The sequence below is a fragment of the Balaenoptera musculus genome, chromosome 8 (assembly GCF_009873245.2).
Source record: "Balaenoptera musculus isolate JJ_BM4_2016_0621 chromosome 8, mBalMus1.pri.v3, whole genome shotgun sequence".
In the NCBI taxonomy this organism is placed as follows: Eukaryota; Metazoa; Chordata; class Mammalia; order Artiodactyla; family Balaenopteridae; genus Balaenoptera; species Balaenoptera musculus.
Genome location: NC_045792.1, coordinates 29,470,790 through 29,488,986, shown reverse-complemented (window position 1 = coordinate 29,488,986; position 18,197 = coordinate 29,470,790). Strand labels below are relative to the sequence as shown.

At 34.5% G+C, this 18,197-nt stretch overlaps 2 protein-coding genes across 3 annotated transcripts in view; one reads left to right on the top strand and one right to left on the bottom strand.

The window, feature by feature from the left end:
• Positions 1-18,197, top strand: part of DYNC2H1 (dynein cytoplasmic 2 heavy chain 1) — a 368,911-nt gene that overhangs the window by 308,038 nt on the left and 42,676 nt on the right. For both annotated transcript variants that reach the window (XM_036860514.1, XM_036860513.1), the window contains one exon: positions 995-1,084. In XM_036860514.1, coding sequence (XP_036716409.1) covers positions 995-1,084 — 90 coding nt within the window. The remainder of the gene's footprint in view (positions 1-994; positions 1,085-18,197) is intronic.
• Positions 9,727-10,493, bottom strand: LOC118899201 (coiled-coil-helix-coiled-coil-helix domain-containing protein 2-like). Its single transcript, XM_036860515.1, has one exon. It carries the CDS (start codon positions 10,456-10,458, stop codon positions 9,997-9,999), a length of 462 nt encoding a protein of 153 aa, XP_036716410.1. The 5' UTR covers positions 10,459-10,493; the 3' UTR covers positions 9,727-9,996.

The following is an 18,197-nucleotide window of genomic DNA, read 5'->3' as shown; positions in this document are numbered from 1 at the left end:
CCTGGAGTAGTTTCTCAGCTATGTAATCAGACAGTGTTTTGGGTTAAGAAATTGATGCTCTCTCCTTATTATTCCACTTGAGAAAAATAAGTATTAAGTTTGAATGATAGTTACATAATATTTGAAAAATCCAGAAAACTCTCACAGAAAAGATATAATATTATAATGAATGTATTAATGGAGAATGTCAGTTAAAAGAAGGTCAGATATTAAAAAGGTAACTTTTTTAGAAAGGTTTTATTTATTTCTTTAATTTAGAGTATTTTCTGTTTTATTCTCTTTTTGTCATATATCTGATATCTGATGTGGTTTGGGAGATAAAATTTCTGTAATTCTGTAGGGACACAAGACTAGTTGTTTTTTGTCTTTACTACTTATAAAATGAATTTGTGAAATTTAATTTGATTTCATTACATATCGTTTCAAGAAAATATGGTTTGCTACTTTCTATATACCGGTTTATGTTCATTTGTTTATTCTTTCAAGAATTTTTACTTAAAAATATTTCCTTTTAGAGAAACAGGTCAATTCATTCTGACTCTATTTATCATTCAATTTTAATGAGATAAGATCAAAGAAAAAGACATATCTTTTAAAAAAATTTTTTTATTAATTTTTTTATGGAGTATGGTCGCTTTACAATGTTGTGTTAGCCTCCACTGCACAACAAAATGAATCAGCCATACACATGCAGATATCCCCTCCCTTTTGGACTTCCCTCCCATTTAGGTTACCACAGTGCATTAGGTAGAGTTCCCTGTGCTATACAGTATGTTCCCATCAGTTGTCTATTTTATACATACACTGGGATTGACACATATACATTATTGATACTATGTATAAAATAGAAAAAGACATATCTTAATGAAATGAATTCATGATACACATAATGTGAATTATGCCAAAATATTTTCCCCATCACACTAATGTTAAAAGATCTTTTACATGTAATATTGTATATGTAAACTTAATTTTGATCCTTTTAAAATTGCAGTGTCCTCTCACATGGCAAAGCAAGTGGGAAGGTCCAGAAGATCCTTTACAATACCTTAGAGGTCTTGTAGCTCGTGCCCTTGCAATACAGGTAAGATGAAATTATTTAGTAATTGTATGACTGTATGACGATTGTAGTATAAACTCTCATATTGTTAACCATTCTGCTAGCAACTAGTGAAAATATTATGATTTTGTTCATAGAGCACCATATATTCCTTTCTTATTCTGTCATCTGTGATTTTACCTAGCACTCTTTAAAAAAAACAAACAAAAAGCTGTGTTCTCTCTGTGTAGTGTGGCTTTTCATAATTTTTGAGAATTTAGAGAAAAATCTACAATTTTAATATAGATGGATCATATAGATGGTAACTGAAACTTATTCATAACTGGGACTAATTTGCTTTAGGGTGTGTCCCCCATACAAGGAGCTGCTTTTTTCTGTTTTATTTTGTTTTTTTTCCAAATTGATCAAGTTTTTTCAGAGTGGCCCAGTCAGGTAAATGAAGGAAAACTGAACAGAATAAGGAATGATATAGACAGAGAAAGACAGGGTGATTTTTTTTTTAAGGAATGGCAAATGTTATAGGTCAGTTGGTGCATGCAATGTACCCCTTTTCCTGTGTGGTTTTGCACTGTCTTACTGCCTTCCTCCTCTGCTTGTTACACTGCTTTCACAAATAACATTCTTTGTCATATCAGCTTATTAGGAGTAACTTGATCAGTGTCCTTCTAGAAACCACAATCCTCGTTCATTTTTTTTTTTTTTAGTAGTGCACATCCCTGTCCACATCTTTAACTTTTCCCTTAGCAGAACTCCCTGCCTTTTACCTTACAGAGAAAATTCAAGCTATGAAATATGACCACTTGAAAATGCCTACCCTTCCCTCCCACCTACAAATTTGTCTAAACCCACCCTCATCATCTTTGTTCTAATACAAAAGTAGTTGACCTTCTGCTGTTGAAGGCTCATCCCTAGAGCTGTATACTTGATTTCATCCGCTCTCATCTCTTTAGACACTTCCTCTAGGGGGTCCTTGCCTTGTTGTGTAATTTCATCTTTTCCTCTCTTCTCACTCTATCCTGCCAGTCTACAAATGGTACTCCTTTGAAGGGGCCAGAGCTCATCTGAATGTTTATTTGGCTTCCAGTATAATCAACCTTTCAGTTGTAGGATTATTGAAGAAGAAACCACTGGATCTGAAAATGAGTTTAAAATTAGCAGGTAGAGAAGAACAAGGCAGGGACTCAGATTTACCCATCTTCCTATCTACTGTGTATATGTCTGGATATAATCTATCAATAAATGCCAGAAGAATGGAGGGAAGGAAGGATAGAGAAGTCAGAAGAGGAAGGACAAATAGCCCATCAGTGCTCTTAGAAAAATACAGAAATGCTCTGAAGTCCTTGGTATGTTATAATTGCATGGCTGTGATAATTTATCACTTAATATATGTATCAGTATTATTTGCATTAGATTATTTTTATAAAGGGCAGAAACTTCATTTGCTGCCAATGGGTAGCTTTTATTACACTCTATGTGTAAGTATGCTTAATAATTATGCTATGTGCATATAATAATAAATGTATTATTGATACTGAAATTAATATCATTTAAAGCAGTTTTACATAAATTATTACAATTTTCTGGCATGATTATTCATACTGAGTATATTGTATACTTATCATCAAAACTGAAAACTTTTTCACTGTGTGATTTTCTTAAAAGCTTTATAGGCATTTAGCCTTAATTATAATGATAAAATATCCTTCTGACCTTCAGGATAATTTTCAGGCTTGACCATAGTTTATCTTATCTTTCTACCTGGGAATATGCAATAATTCATCATTTATGTCACCACTTAAGGATATATTTTTATTGTTTTCCTGCCTTAATATTTTTTTTCAGTTATGAATGTACAGATATCCACTTCCCTAAGATAACCTTTAATGTTTGGGATTCACTTTCCATCTAGTCAAGGGTCTGCTAGGTCCTTTGATTTCATATGTGCCTTTTATGTTTCACAGATAGGTAACCAGAGCAACTTACAAAGTTTAGAGGAACAATGTGGCTACTTAGGTGGGTTCAGAGGTCGGAGAAAATGGCAGCTTTTGGTTATTTATGAAAGTGTAATGATCAGACTGATTCCAAACAGGTACGCAGCAGGTTGAGCCCAGTTCCAGCCATGGTTTAAAATCCCAGAGCCTTTCATTTTAGGGCATAACATATAGGAAACAGAACAAGCTACTGAGAGTATTACGCATAGTGCCTGATCATTACCGGGGTTTTGTGCAAATAAGGTGAGAGTGACTGGGTCAAGATGGCATTCATTTATTTAGTCAGTCAAACATATTATAAGCAGCAACTTTATGCTAAGCTCTGAGTGAGGTACTGGAGATAAAATGATTAGTAAATTGATACAGTTTCTGCCTCACAGAATTTAAATTTCTTACATTCATTCATTTAGCAATTAAAAATTCTATCTTGGTGCCATGCACTGTGCTGAGGTTGCTGAATATAGAATGGTAAACAAAATAGACATACATTGTGTCCCAAGGAACTATCCTTACAATTTATCAGAAAAAATAGACAACCGAATAAACAGCAACAGTAAGAGTGACAAAGGAAGTCTAGTACTATGGGAGCAAATAGCAGGAGTACCTAACCTACATGGGAACAGGGAAGTGAAGCTTAAGCTGAAAGCTTAGTAGGAATAGACCAAGCGAGGACAAGAGGAAAGACTGTGCCAGACAAGAGGAAGGTCAGAGTCAAGAGTAAGCCATGTGCTTTCAAGTAACTAAAAGCAGAGCACAGAGCGCAAGGAGGGGTGTTCAGAGATTAGGCTGGTGGAGCAGGAAGGGCCATGTTATGATACTGTATTAAGGGATTATATTTGATCATAAGGGCAAAAGGGAACACTGTGGGATATTAAGGAGAGAAATCAGATTATGTTTTAGAGGGTCATTTTTCAATATGGAGAGTCTTACTCTACTGGGTGACATGGGTTTAAGACTGTCCTCTAAATGCTGGTGATTTAGAGAGAGCCAGAGAACCCCTAGGTACCCAAGCAATCTCACCCAAAGAGAGTCTTGCAGTCATTTATCCTCCTGTCTGTACTCTAAGATCCTTTAGGGCAAGGACTTTAAAAAAAAATAATTCCACTGTATTTCTAATACGTAGCATAGTGCCTTCTGAATAAATGAATGAACAAATGAATGGACTAGATATATAAATATATCTATAATATAATATATATAACATATTATTTCCTATTGAGACCCTAGAATTATTTTCCTGACTTTGAGTTTTTCTGCTCTTTCTTCAGAAATAACATCTTCTGAGAGTTTCTTTGGTTCCTGATTTCCACTGTTTGTTTCCCCCTTGGCCTGCAGAATAGCCTCTGCAGAAGTTCTCCCTAGTATAGTCTGATTTTTCTGTGTTGATCATTTTAAATTCCAGCATGTTCTCTACCCAGTTCATAAATCTGTGGGGCCAGCATTTGCCTTTTTTCCTCTGTCTTCATATTTTCAACTTCTCACAGTTGGATCCCTTGACTCTACACCTGCAAGTTCTGTTCCAACCTAGCTCATTAGTTGACTCTGTTTAAGGATATACAGACCTTCATATCGAGTACCCAGGTAGGCTTGGGTATGCTAAACAGACCCAGTATTCTACACATGTTTAATGGGCTCCTGAATGTCTCCACATTTTACTTCTACTGCTAACCAAACTTGGGGTGCCATGTGTCACTGGCAAGCTTTCATGCTCATTTTTTAGGACTGAGCTTCTCCTTAGGTTCTGTCTTTTGTTTTAAAATTTATAGTGACTTCTTGAACTCTACCCAATTTTTTGGCCTAACTCAAGCCAGTGGCTGGTACACTCATATACTACCAAATCCTGCCACCCTTCATTCTTATGATGGAATCTTGTTTATATCAACTGTTAAGGTCCTTGAAATCTGGGGAGATTTAAGCAATAAAAAGAATTAGTTATTATTGTTGTTATTATTATTAATAAATGCCATTCAGCATGACATATAAACTATCCTTAGAGTTTATCAGGAAAGACAACAAATAAGCCACAACAATCAAAATGATAAAGGAAGTGCAGTACTCTAGGAATAAATAGCAGAAGTACTGCAACCTAGAAGCACTTAGTGCTATCTCCGTTCCTGTAATGACCTGAATTAAGTCTGAATTAGGCCTCAGTTGGGCACTGTGTAGTAGACTATACCAAAGTACCTTTTCTACCAGCAGACGCTAATGTTATGTTGCTTCCTTCCAACCCCTCCCACTGTGGAATGCTGGGAAGCAGATTCTTCCTTAGTATAGGCATCAGCCCCTTCACTCTTATGTTTTTCTGAGATTCTTTTTAGGTGCTGCTTCCTATTTTTTGTTCAAATATTCAGGCACACAGTTTCTCGCATATCTGCAAAGATGCTTGTTGTTAACCACATAGATTACTTTAACTTTTCACTTTGCATTTTACTTCTGTGGCCCACTTCACGAAAACTAATTCTTCACTGAAAAAAAAATATCTGTGAGCCTCTAGCTCTTATTTCTTCCCCTTTAACCCTAATTATCACTAATACATCAGACTGGCATTTCTAGATCTAGAAATGTGGCTCATTATGCCCTTTTTGGGTTCATCTAAATAACTCTTCTCACTTCCCTAGCAGTAAAATGTACTAGTGACCTATATTTGAGCTTCAGATCACTTTCTTTTCTTTCAGTGCACCGCTTCAAACATATACTCAAACTTTTTAAATGATCAAATGAAGGGTAGAAAGAAAAATGAATAATTATAAGAACTGAGCATATTTTGGATCTCAGGCATACATGTGCTTTACACGGAATCTAGGAATATTTATAGCATATGAGGTAGATATTTTTATTTCCATTTTTAAAGATGGGAAAAGTAAAACCCCATATTGAAGAATAGTTTACAAAATGTGTATGATAAATGATAGAACTCACACTCAAGTTCCCTTTCTATAATAATATCTCAGAGTTTTTGATATCTATCAGCAACATTTTTAAAAGATGTTTCAACCCCTTGAAACCTTTTTATAAGTTGGCCTCAAGGTCACCACACACTTCTGTTTTTTTATCTATTTCTCTGGCTTTTCTATTCCTTCATCTCTAATTGGATTCCCTAGAGCACAGTCCTCTGACCTTTTCTATCTCTGCTCCACCCATAGTGATCTCATGCCTATGAATCCCATCTAAACTTTGATTAATCTCAGATTTATAGCTCCAGCCCAGTATTCTCCCCTAACTCTGCTGTATACTCAGTATTTTCACTTGGATGTTTAATTAACATCTCAAACTTAACATATTCAAAACTGAACTCCTGCCCTTTACTGAAAAACTTGTGCTACCCGCAGTCTTTCCCGTAAAAGTAAATGACATCTCCACCCTTCTTGAGGCATAGGCACAAGGTCTTGGAATCATTGTTAACTCTTCTCCTCTCATACACTGCATCCGTTCAACCAGAAAAATTACCTTGGCTGTATGTTCAAAATATATTCCGAGACACCTCTCACCACTTTTCACTGCTACTACCTTGATTGAAGTCATTATTGGTGCAGCTGCCACCTGACTAGTCCTGCTTCCACCCTGGTCTCCTTTCTGGTCAGTTCTCAACCCAGCAGTCTAAATATTCTGGTTAAAGCGTCAGATTATATCATTCCTCTCTTGGAAATTTCCCCACGGTTTCTCATCTCATCCAGAGTAATAAAATCCTTATAGCAACCTACAAGATCTGGCCCGTTTACCTCTCTGATTTCCTCTCCTACTTTTTGCTTCCTAATTTATTCTGTTCCAGCCATACTGGTCTCCTTGCTTTTCAATGAACAGCCTGGCACACTCCCTCAAAGGGACTTTATTCTTCCTGTTTCCTCTACCTGGAATGCTCTCCCTCAGATATCTGCAAGGAAGTTTCTTTTTTCTTTGTTTCTTCTTTTTTTTTTCTTTTTTTCTTTTTGCAAGGAAGGAAGTTTCTTTATCCCTTCAGGACCATCCTATTTCAGATTGTAACCCTCCTCTTCCTTGATACTTTACATCCTGTTTCCCTTTTAAATTTTTTTCCATAGCCTATATCTCCACCTAATAGTCTATATATTTTACTTATCTGTTTGTTTGTTTGTTTTCTTTGTATTCCTCCACTAAAATGGAAGCTTGATAAGGGCAGAGATTTTCGTCTGTTTACTGCTCTATCCAAGCATGTAGAACAGTGGCTTACACAAGTAGGTTTTTCAATAAATATCTGCTGAATAAATTAATGGTTCAGTCAATCTTAGGGTTATTCTCAAGCAAACTGACATAAATCTCTTTCATGCTTCCCAATCATCATGATTCATACACCTCCTGAGATGTATTTTTGTAGTACCCATGAGATATTTCTGAGATTTTAGCTTCTATTTAAATCTACCCAATGAACACTATTGTTTAACTTTATACTCTGTTCCACCATCTAACATTTGAAGGCTTGTTTCATTTTCTCTTAAGATCCTGAACTTTAAAAGTAATTTTATTAAAATTACATTGTTACTTTTCATTCATTTTCTGAGGTGTCTTAATCTATTTTGCAAGGTTCTGCAATACTTTGCATTCCTGAAAAGGGAATCTCTTTTTTTCCCCTAACTCAGTAACTTTCACAGTCATTACTGCAGTGTTTTACACATACTGGGTACTCCGTAAAATTATTCATAGGAAAACTTACATAAACAAAATCGAAAAAATTGTATGTGGTCAAAAACCTCCAGCATCCCTATTTTCATGTACTATACTCAGCTAGAAGAGCTACCTTACGGGTGTTTTTTATTCATATTCTTTAATTTATTCATCATTTGGTGAATGTTTATTGAACTTTTACTATGTGCCATTCATTGTTCTGCCAATAGGAATCTCTACATTTAGTGAAGGAGATATATAATAAATAAATACATTAAATTAGAATTGCATAGAAAAATACATCTTTGCCAAAATCCTGAGATTTAAGATTAACATACAGTCAAACTTTAAATTGGATTATCACCATTATAGAATGAACTTAGGGTATTGTATATCTGAAATTTTATCCAATAAAATATAGCTATTACTATAGCAGTAGAATTACAGAATTTTAGGAGTCAAATTTTGTACAGGGACAGTAATTTCTCAATACTGTCAGCTGATTACTTCTGCCTGTAGTCAACTATCTTGCACATTTGGAATACTAAACAGTAGTCTATGACGATTGGCAGTTTTATAGAAGCAATCCTATAAACCATGCTATTTGTACTTCTTGCAGAAGATAAATCTTGGGTCTAGAAATGTGACAATATAGCAACATAATTGGCTTTCAAGATAACAAAATCTTCTCTGAATTTTTATCTGCATCTCAGCTTTTATCACATGCATACCAATTTCAGCAGCTTCCTGGAGTATCACAGTAAGAGGATCTTTACAGCAGAAAACATGCAGAGAATTTAAACTCTAGAGACAAGTTTGGTTTTTTGAAGAATTGGCAGGTTCTAGCAAACAAATTACTTTCCCTGAAAGTAACCAGTGATTGTTAGTAATATCTGCTATGTTGGTACCCTTATTTTCAAAACACTGTTTCAAGGCTTTCCTTGCTTTATACAGCCATTTTTACCACTTAAAGTCTTCCATTACATCTTGTATGAACACAGTTTATTAGTATATAACAAGACAATTGAAAAATGTCTTTTATGTCATATAGTTTTATCTTTGGTTAAAGAAGAAGAATGAAAGTAGTTGACAATTTTTCTGCTATAGTCAATAAGTCTGTCCTATCGAATACTGTTATTATTTCTGAAAACCAATGGAAAGTTGTGAACAAAACATTGTGTACCTTTGATTCCTAAATCAGTCATAGCCCTCACCACGTTTATTCCATTGTCAATGATAAGTGCATGCTGATTTTCCATTCTATAATGTATCTTCTATCAGGTTACTTTGTTGTTAGCTATTTGCAGCTGGAAAACTCTTCACAAGCAAGAAAAGCAGCGATTGGTTTCATTGTTGATTTACACATTGTCACACTTTAAAAGGACTTTAAGATATATATGCTTATCTAATTGTCTATTGCACATAATATTAAAGTAGAATATTTAATATTACTACCAATAATATTAACTTGTTTGTGAATAGTAAAAATAGTTTAGGAAAATATATTTCAGTAACATGTTTTCTAGGAAAAACCTTGAACAGAAGGTCTATAGCTTAAAGAAATCTCAAAGCTCCTCATACTTCATGTCCTGAAAACAACTGTTAATCTATATTAATGATTCTGTTAAGCTTTTTTTCAACCTCCACAAATTCAAAACCTCAATGAAAAAATGTTCCTAAATAAATATTCCTTTTAATGTCTATTGTTTTGAAATTGTAAAAGTGAGAAAATAAATATTTGATGTATCTAATTTTTCTTTATTTTTTCCTTTTCTGTATTTTTAAAAATTGTTTATGCCTGGATTGAAGATGATTTATATTGGATTTTTTTGTAAATGGTATTAGGGCCTTGTTTCTCCTTGAGAAAATTCAAGATGGCAAAGCTAATATTTCATTGTTACTTCATTCTCACAAGATAGAAAGTATTCCCAACTAGAACCTCCTCTTGAAGGATTCATGTTAAATAAAACTAAATAACCTACAATTAAATTTTGTTCTTTTTTTTTTTGGAAATAAATTAATTTATTCACAAACAAAATTAATTAATTTTGTTTCTAATTAATTCTAATTAATTCACAAACAAAATCATGTTTAAGAGGCCACACAAACATCTGCCTAGCCCCAAACTCAATATCATCTCAGTGAGCTTCCATATGGTGAGAATACCCTCTTCCACTGCAATCCTGAAGCACAAAAGTTATTAATGATTGAGGAGCGGTTTAACTGGTGGCTTCACACTTTATATCCTCACTATCAATTATATTTTTAATGCTAAATCAGCGTGGTCATGAGAGATGATTTTCCATGCCTTCAGCTGGAACTTCTTGATTAAGCTAACCCGTTCGCCAATCTGCACTGTTTCAGCACCTCACTGAAACCTTCACAAAGTTTAAGGTCACCCTGGTTCTGGGCACACTCCAAAAACTGTTTCACCTCAAAAGAGCATGGGCCATTCTGCTGCTGCTGTGCCAGCTGGGTTCCCTGAGGCTCCTGGTAAGTGATGTCAGGCCTTGAGGGCTCAGCATTACTTCCTCCACTGAAGCCACCAGTGATGGCATGACCCAGAGTGTGGCCGACGGCAGAACCCACAGCCATGCCGGCTGCAGTGGTTGCCATCTGGGCCATCAGACCTGGCTGCCGGGGAGCAGCAGCAGGGGAGCCAACAGCAGATGGTGGAGCCACTGCTGGTGGCTGAGCTGCGGGCGCTGGCCTGGGCGCGGTTCTCATCTGAGGTGCCCGGCTGGCCGGAGGGGCTACGGGGGAAGTGCGGCTTCGGCTCCCACGAGGCATCTTAAATGCGTGGCGAAGCGGGGTCTTCAAACGCGAGACTCCTAAATTTTGTTCTTAATAGTAATTTTATTTAGTGTTGCAAATGCAGGTATGTCAATTTTACAAAGATCTGAATTTCAAGATAACCAAATATGTATATTATTCTTCATATTAGTTAAATTTGTATTAATATTTCTTGACTAAAATTCTTCCAACATTTTTCCTTACACTTATCTAGCTACTGTAGTCTCTCTTAATATTTGTAATAATTATCAATTTCTCTATTTATTGAACTCTAGAGTTCTTAATTTTTTAATATAAAATTAACAGTTTTCACGATTATTTTTTAAATTTTACTCTTGCAATAATAAACTCTCATTTATAGTTTAGAGCAAGAGAATTTCAACCTACAGAGCACAAAAGGGGTTATTTTCACTCCAAGTGGCACGTAAAATGCCTATTTATATGTGATAGTAAATAATCTAATATTTTAAATAAATCTAAATGTCATACCTTGTTGGCATTTGTAACATTGTTACACTTATTAGATAGGGTAGTAACATCTGTGCTTATACACATATTTATATTATTCATTTCTGGGAATGTCAGGACATTTTTAAAGTAAGCATCTATTTATTGGGGCTACCAGAGGTGAAGGCAAATAGTAGATCTTGATGAAATATTGAAGCTGAACTGAACTTTATATCTAATAAATATCAGGATGCTGTAGAGAAAATTGATGTAGATTAAAGGAGTTAGAAAGTGAGTGGGTTGAAAAGGGTGACACTTCAGCACGAGTGGTCACGTAAGGCCACTTAGGAGGTGATATTTAAACAGAGACTTGAATGAAGTAAGAAAGCAAATCATGAACATATCTGAGGGAAAAACAGATGTAGGCAGGGAACAGGCTAACTAGTTAAGAGGTTATTGCAGTAATCCAAGTGATAATGTGATGGTGTTATGGATTAGGGTGGTGGATGTGGAAATGAAGAAGTGCTAAGATTTTTATATCAGACCTGTGAATTTGGCTGTGGGACATGGGAGAGAGATGTAAAAAATAATTTCAAGGTTTTGGCCTGAGCAATCAATTGAATTTCTCACTGAGCTGAAGGACTCTGGTGATAGAGAAGATTTCTTAGAAGAGGAAGGTGGCCTTGCAAATTTAGAATTCTGATTTGAACATGTTTAGATAACTGTTAAACATCATGGTGGAATTGTCAGAAAAGTAAGTGACAGGAAACAGGTAGGAGTAGGAGATACAATGTTGGGAATCATAAGTATAGAAAGCTGGTCTTTAAAACCATAGGATTGACCAAGTAATGGTCCTGAGTACACCCCAGTATTGGGAAGTCCAGGAAAGGAGGAGGAGTCAATGATGGACGCCAAGAAGTTATAGTCAGGAAGACAGAAAAAAGACTGGGAGACTGTGGTGATTGAGAAGCCAAGAGAAGAAAGTGTTTTAAAAAGGTCAAAGTGTTTTAAAAAGGTCAAATATTATAGATGAAACTAGACAATTTTATTTTTAGGGAATTTTATTATGAAGTGGCACAGATAAATATCAATAGGATAATAGCTGGTGAGAAGAAGGACCAAGAGAGTATTTTTTGGTTTGGTTTGGTTTTTAGTGGGAACTATTTCACCATATCTGTATCCAATAAAGGAGGAAATATAATAGTGCAAGAAGAAAGGAAACAATTTGAGGAGTAAAATTCTTGGAAAGATAAGAGAAAATAGGTCCCTGTGCATATGTGAAGGATTGGTCTTAAATAAGAACTTGGAGTAATCATAAATTATAAATTATAATTGATTATTAGGAGGGGACCTATAAATAGGGTGGACTATATAAATTCCTGGTTTGCCACACTAAAAATTAAGTGCTGTGCAAAAGATATTCCTAATAACCTTGTTTCTCACAGTAATTCAGGTTCTGCATGAACCCTGTGAGGGTTTTACTCATGCAACTTAACTCATTCCTGTCTTTGGAAAAGCCAGGGGAAACAATCAAGAAAAAACATAGATAATCAAATTTTCGTTTCCAAAATTTTCTTCACAAGGGTATAAAAGAAAACCATAAGATTTTATTGAAAAATAACACTTCCTGTGTCAAATATTAAGCCTAGAAACCCAGATTTATGGTTTCTGTTTTTTCAAATTAAAAAATACCATAGGTTTAGCTAGACTGCCCAGTATTGTAAAAGATAGATATATTATAAGGGTAGAGGAAGAGTAAAGATTTCCCTTTTTAAAGGTAAGATAAGGTTTATTCTGTTTCTAATGAGATAAGACCACGTCTATTAAGTCAACAAAGTTTAAAAAGCTAGCAAAATCATTTCGTTCAAGACTACTATTGTAGAGGTTAGTTTCACTCAGACGTTTGTACAGCTTGAGTTTGTTTTTTTTTTTAAGTCAACTATACATGTGAGGGACCATTAACAGAACCCAACTAGAAAGTGGTTCAGATTTTTAAGAATTAGACCAGTTGACTTTAATTTATAGAGTTAGAAGAAGTAAGCCTTCTAAATATCTATCATGCTCTTACTAAATTCATATTAGAAGTTAGTTTGTCCCTGAATATTTATTCATTACCAAACTACATGGCCTGGCATTGTTCTTCTTAAAAGGTTTATTACAGCTAAGTTTTTTTTTTAATTGAAATATAGGTGACATACAATATTATGTTATCTTCAGGTATTATATACTTGCATACATAATGAAATGATCAGCATGATAAGTCGAGTAACCACCTGTCCCCATACAAAGTGATTATAGTATTATTGACCATATATTCCTTATGCTGTACATTGCAGCCAGCTCACTTATTTATTATATATAACTGGATGGTGGTACCTGTTAATCCCATTCACCTGTTTTACCCACTACCCCATCCCCTGCCCTTCTGGCAACCATCTATTTTTTCTCTGTATCTATGACTCTGTTTTTGTTTGGGTTTGTTTATTTGTTTGTTTTACTTTTTCGATTCCACATGTGAGATAATGTGGTATTTGTCTTTCTCCATCTGACATATTTCACTTGGCATAATGCCCTCTAAATCCATCCATATTGCAAATGGCAAGATTTCATTTTTTACGGCTGAGTAATAGTCCATTTTCTCCATATACCACATCTTCTTTACCCATTCATCTATTGATGGACACTTAGGTTGCTTCCATATCTTGACTATTGTAAGTAATGCTGCAGTGAACATTGGAGTACATATATCTTTTTGAATTAGCATTTTTGTTTCCTTTAGGTAAATACCCGGAAGTGGAATTGCTGGATCATATGGCAGTTCTATTTTTAATTTTCTGCAGAAGCTCTGTGCTGTTTCTATAATGGCTGTACCAAGTTATAATCCCATCCATAGTGCACGAGGGTTCCCTTTTTTTTCCAGTCCTCATCAACACTTGTTATTTGTTGTCTTTTTAATGATAGCTATTCTGACAGGTATGAGGTAGTATCTCATTGTGAGTTTTTGATTTGCATTTCCCTGATGATTAGGAATGTTGAGCATCTTTTCATATGTCTGTTGGCCATCTGTATATCTTCTTTGGAAAAATGTCTATTCAGGTCCTCTGCCTTTTTTTTAATAATTTTTTTTTGATGTTGAGTTGTATGAGTTCTTTGTATATTTTGGATATTAACCCCGTATCAGAGATATCATTTGCAAATATTTTCTTTCATTCTGTAGGCTGCCTTTTGGTTTAGCTGATAGTTTCCTTCACAGTGGAAAAGCTTTTTAGTTTGATATAGTCCCATTTATTTATTTTTATTTTTGTTTTCCCTGGCTTGAAGAGACAGATCCAAAAAACACTGCTAAGACTGATATCAAAGAGCATACTGCCTATGTATTATTCTAGGAGTTTTGTGAGTTTAGGCCTTTCATTTAAGTCTTTAATGCATTTTGAGTTTATTTTTGTATGTGGTGTGAGAAAGTAGTCCAGTTTGATTCTTTTGCATGTAGCTGTCCACTTATTGAAGAGGCTGTCTTTTCCCCATTGTATATTTTTGCCTCCTTTGTCATAAATTAACCATGTAAATGTGGGTGCATTTCTGGGTTTTCTATTCTGTTCCATTGAGTTATGTGTCTGGTTTTTTGCCAGTACCATACTGTTTTGATTACTGTAGCTTTGTAGTATGGTTTGAAATCAGGGCACGTGATAATTCCAGCTTTATTCTTTCTCAAGATTGCTTTCGGTATTCAGGATCTTCTGTGTTTCCATACAGATTTTCAAATTATTTGTTCTAGTTCTGTGAAAAAAATGCCGTTGGTATTTTGATGGGGTTTGCATTGAATCTGAAGATTGCCTTGGGTTATATGATCATTTTAACAATATTAATTCTTCCAATCCATGAGCACGATATTTGCTTTCATTTGTTTGTGTCACCTTCAGTTTTGTTCATCAGTGTCTTAGTTTTCCAAGTACAAGTCTTTTACCTCCTTAGTTAGATTTATTCCTAGGTATTTTATTCTTTTTTATGTAATTGTAACTGGGATTGTATTCTTAATTTCTCTTTCTGATACTTTAAGTGTACAGAAACACAACAGATTCCTGTATATTAATTTTGTATCCTGCAACTTGACTGAATTCATTGATGACTTCTACTAGATTTTTGGTGGTATTATTAAGGGTTATTAGCATATTCTGTATATAATATCATGTCATCTGCAAACAGTGACAGTTTTACATCTTCTTTTCCAACTTGGATTCCTTTTATTTCTCTTTCTTGTCTGATTGCTGTGTCTAGGACTTCCAATACTATATTGAATAAAAGAGAGTGGGCATCCTTGTCTTGTCTCTGATCTTAGAGAATGCTTTCAGCTTTTCACCAGTGAGAATGTTGTTAGCTGTGGGCTTTTCATATGGCCTTTAATATGTTGAGGTAGGTTCCTTCTGTGCCCACTTTGTTGAGAGTTTTTATCACAAGTGGATGTTGAATTTTGTCAAAAGCTTTTAGTTCATCTATTGAGATCATCATATTGTTTTTATTCTTAATTCATTAATGTGGTGTATTACATTGATTGATTTGCAGATGTTGAAAAATCCTTGCATCCCTGGGATAAATCCCACTTGATCATGGTGTATGATCCTTTTAATGTATTGTTGGATTTGGCTTCCTAAGATTTTGTTGAGGATTTTTGCATCTATGTTCATTAGTGATATTGACTTATAATTTTCTTTTTGTGGTTATCTTTGTCTGATTTTTTGTATCAGGGTGATTCTCGCCTTGTGATAAGTTCAGAAGTGTTCCTTCCTCTGCAATGTTTTAGAATAGTTTGAGAAGGATAGGTGTTAACTCTTCTTGATATGTTCAGTAGAATTTACCTGTGAAGCCATCTGGTTCTGGACTTTGTTTTTTCAAGATTTTTTTAATCACCCATTCCATTTCATTACTGGAAATTGGTCTGTTCATATTTTCTGTTTCTTCCTGGTTCAGTCTTGGGAGATTGTATATTCCAGGAATTTGTGCATTTCTTCTAGGTTGTTCATTTTATTGGCATATAATTGTTTGTGGTAATCTCTTATGATCCTTTGTATTTCTGTGGTGTCAGTTGTAACTTCTCTTTTTTCACTTCTGATTTTATTGATTACGTCCTCTCTCTTTTTTCTTTATGAGTTGGGCTAAAGGTTTATCAATCTTGTTTATCTTTTCAAAGAATTAGCTCTTAGTTTCATTCATCTTTCTATTTTTTTTTTTAAGTCTCTTTTTTGTGTATTTCTGCTCTGATATTTGTGATGTCTTTTCTTCTACTAACTTTAGGTTTTGTTTGTCCTTCTTTTTCTAGTTCCTTTAGGTGTAAGGTTAGATTATTTATATGAGATTTTCTTGTTTCCTGAGGTAGGTTTGTATTGCTATAAACTTTCCTCTCTTAGAACTGCTTTTGCTATGTCCCATAGATTTTGGATTTCCATTTTTATTTGCCTCCAGGCATTTTTGATTTCTTCTTTGATTTCTTCAGTGAAATTATGTAGTAGCATATTGTTTAGCCTACACATGTTTGTGTTTTTTGCAGTTATTTTATTATTATTATTATTGTAGTTGATTTCTGGGCTCATACCATTCTGGTCAGAAATGATACTTGGTATTATTTCAGTCTTCCTTAATTTATTGAGATTTGTTTTGTGTCCTAGCATGTGATCCATCCTGGAGAATGTTCCATGTGCAGTTGGAAATATTATGTATTCTGCTGCTTTTGGATGGAATGTTCTATATATATATGTATATGTGTGTGTGTGTGTGTGTGTGTGTGTGTATATGTATATATAGTGCAATTTGGTCTAAATCTGGTCTAATGTGTTTAAGGCCAACGTTTCCTTACTGATTTTCTGTCTGGATGATATGTCCATTGATGTAATTAGGGTGTCAAAGTCCCCTATTATTATTGTATTACTGTCTATTTCTCCCATTACCTTTGTTAATATTTGGTTTATGTATTTAGGTGCTCCTGTGTTTGGCACATATATATTTACAATGTTATGTCTTTTTGTTGGATTGATCCCTTGATCATTAGGCACTGTCCTTCTTTGTCTCTTGTTACAGTCTTTTTGTTTTAAAGTCTATTTTGTTTGATATAAGATTTGCTACCCCAGCTTTCTTTTTGTTTCCATATTCATGGAATACCTTTTACCATCCCCATACTTTTAGTGTGTGTGGTTTTTAGATCTGAAGTGAGTCTCTTGTAAGTAAGTCTCTTTCAATTTATATTTAAAGTAATTATTGATAGGTGTATACTTACTGCTGTTTTGTTCATTGTTTTCTGGTTATTTTTGTATTTCTTTTTGGTTCCTTTCTTCTTATTTTACTCTCTTCCCTTGTGATTTGATGACTAACTTCAGTGTTATGTTTGGATTCCTTTCTCTTTTTTGTATGTGTACCTATTATAGATTTTTGGTTTGTGATTACCATGAGGTTTATACATAAAAACATATATGACTATTTTAAATTGATGATCTTTTAAGTTCAAACAGATTCTAACAACCTTACATTTTTACTGCCCCCCATGTTTAATATTTTTGAATTCATATTTTACATCTTTTCTTGTGTATGTCCCTGTACTACTTCTTGTGGATATGGATAATTTTACTACTTTTGTCTCTTAACCTTCCTGCTAGCTTTATAAATGGTGGATATAATACTTTTACTCCATGTTTGCCTTTACCAAAGAGATTTTTCCTTTCATAATTTTATATTTCTAGTTGTGGTCTTTTCTTCCCTGCTTAGAGAAGTCCCTTTAATATTTCTTGTAACACTGGGTTAGTGGTGCCTGAACTATTTTAGCTTTTGCTTGTCTGTAAAACTCTTTAATCTGTCCTTCTAATGAATGATAGCTTTGTCAGATAGAGTATTCTTGGTTGTAGGCTTTATTCTTTCATCAGTTTGAATGTATCATGCCAATCCCTTTTGGCCTGCCAAGTTTCTGCTGAAAAGTCAACTGATAGTCTTATGGGGGTTCCTTGTTGCATAACTAGCTGCTTTTCTGTTGCTGCTTTTAAAATTCTCTCTTTATCTTTAATTTTTGCCATTTTAATTGTCATGATTTTGGGTGTGGATATCTTTGGGTTCATCTTATTTGTGACTCTCTGTCCTTGCTGGACCTGGATGTCTTTTTCCTTTGCCAGGTTAAGGAAATTTTCAGCTATTATTTTTTCAAATAAGTTCTCTGCCCCTTTCTCTCTCTCTTCTACTTTTGGGACCCCTGTAATGTGAATGTTTGTATGCTTGATGTTGTCTCAGAGGTCTCTTAATTTACTCTCATTTTT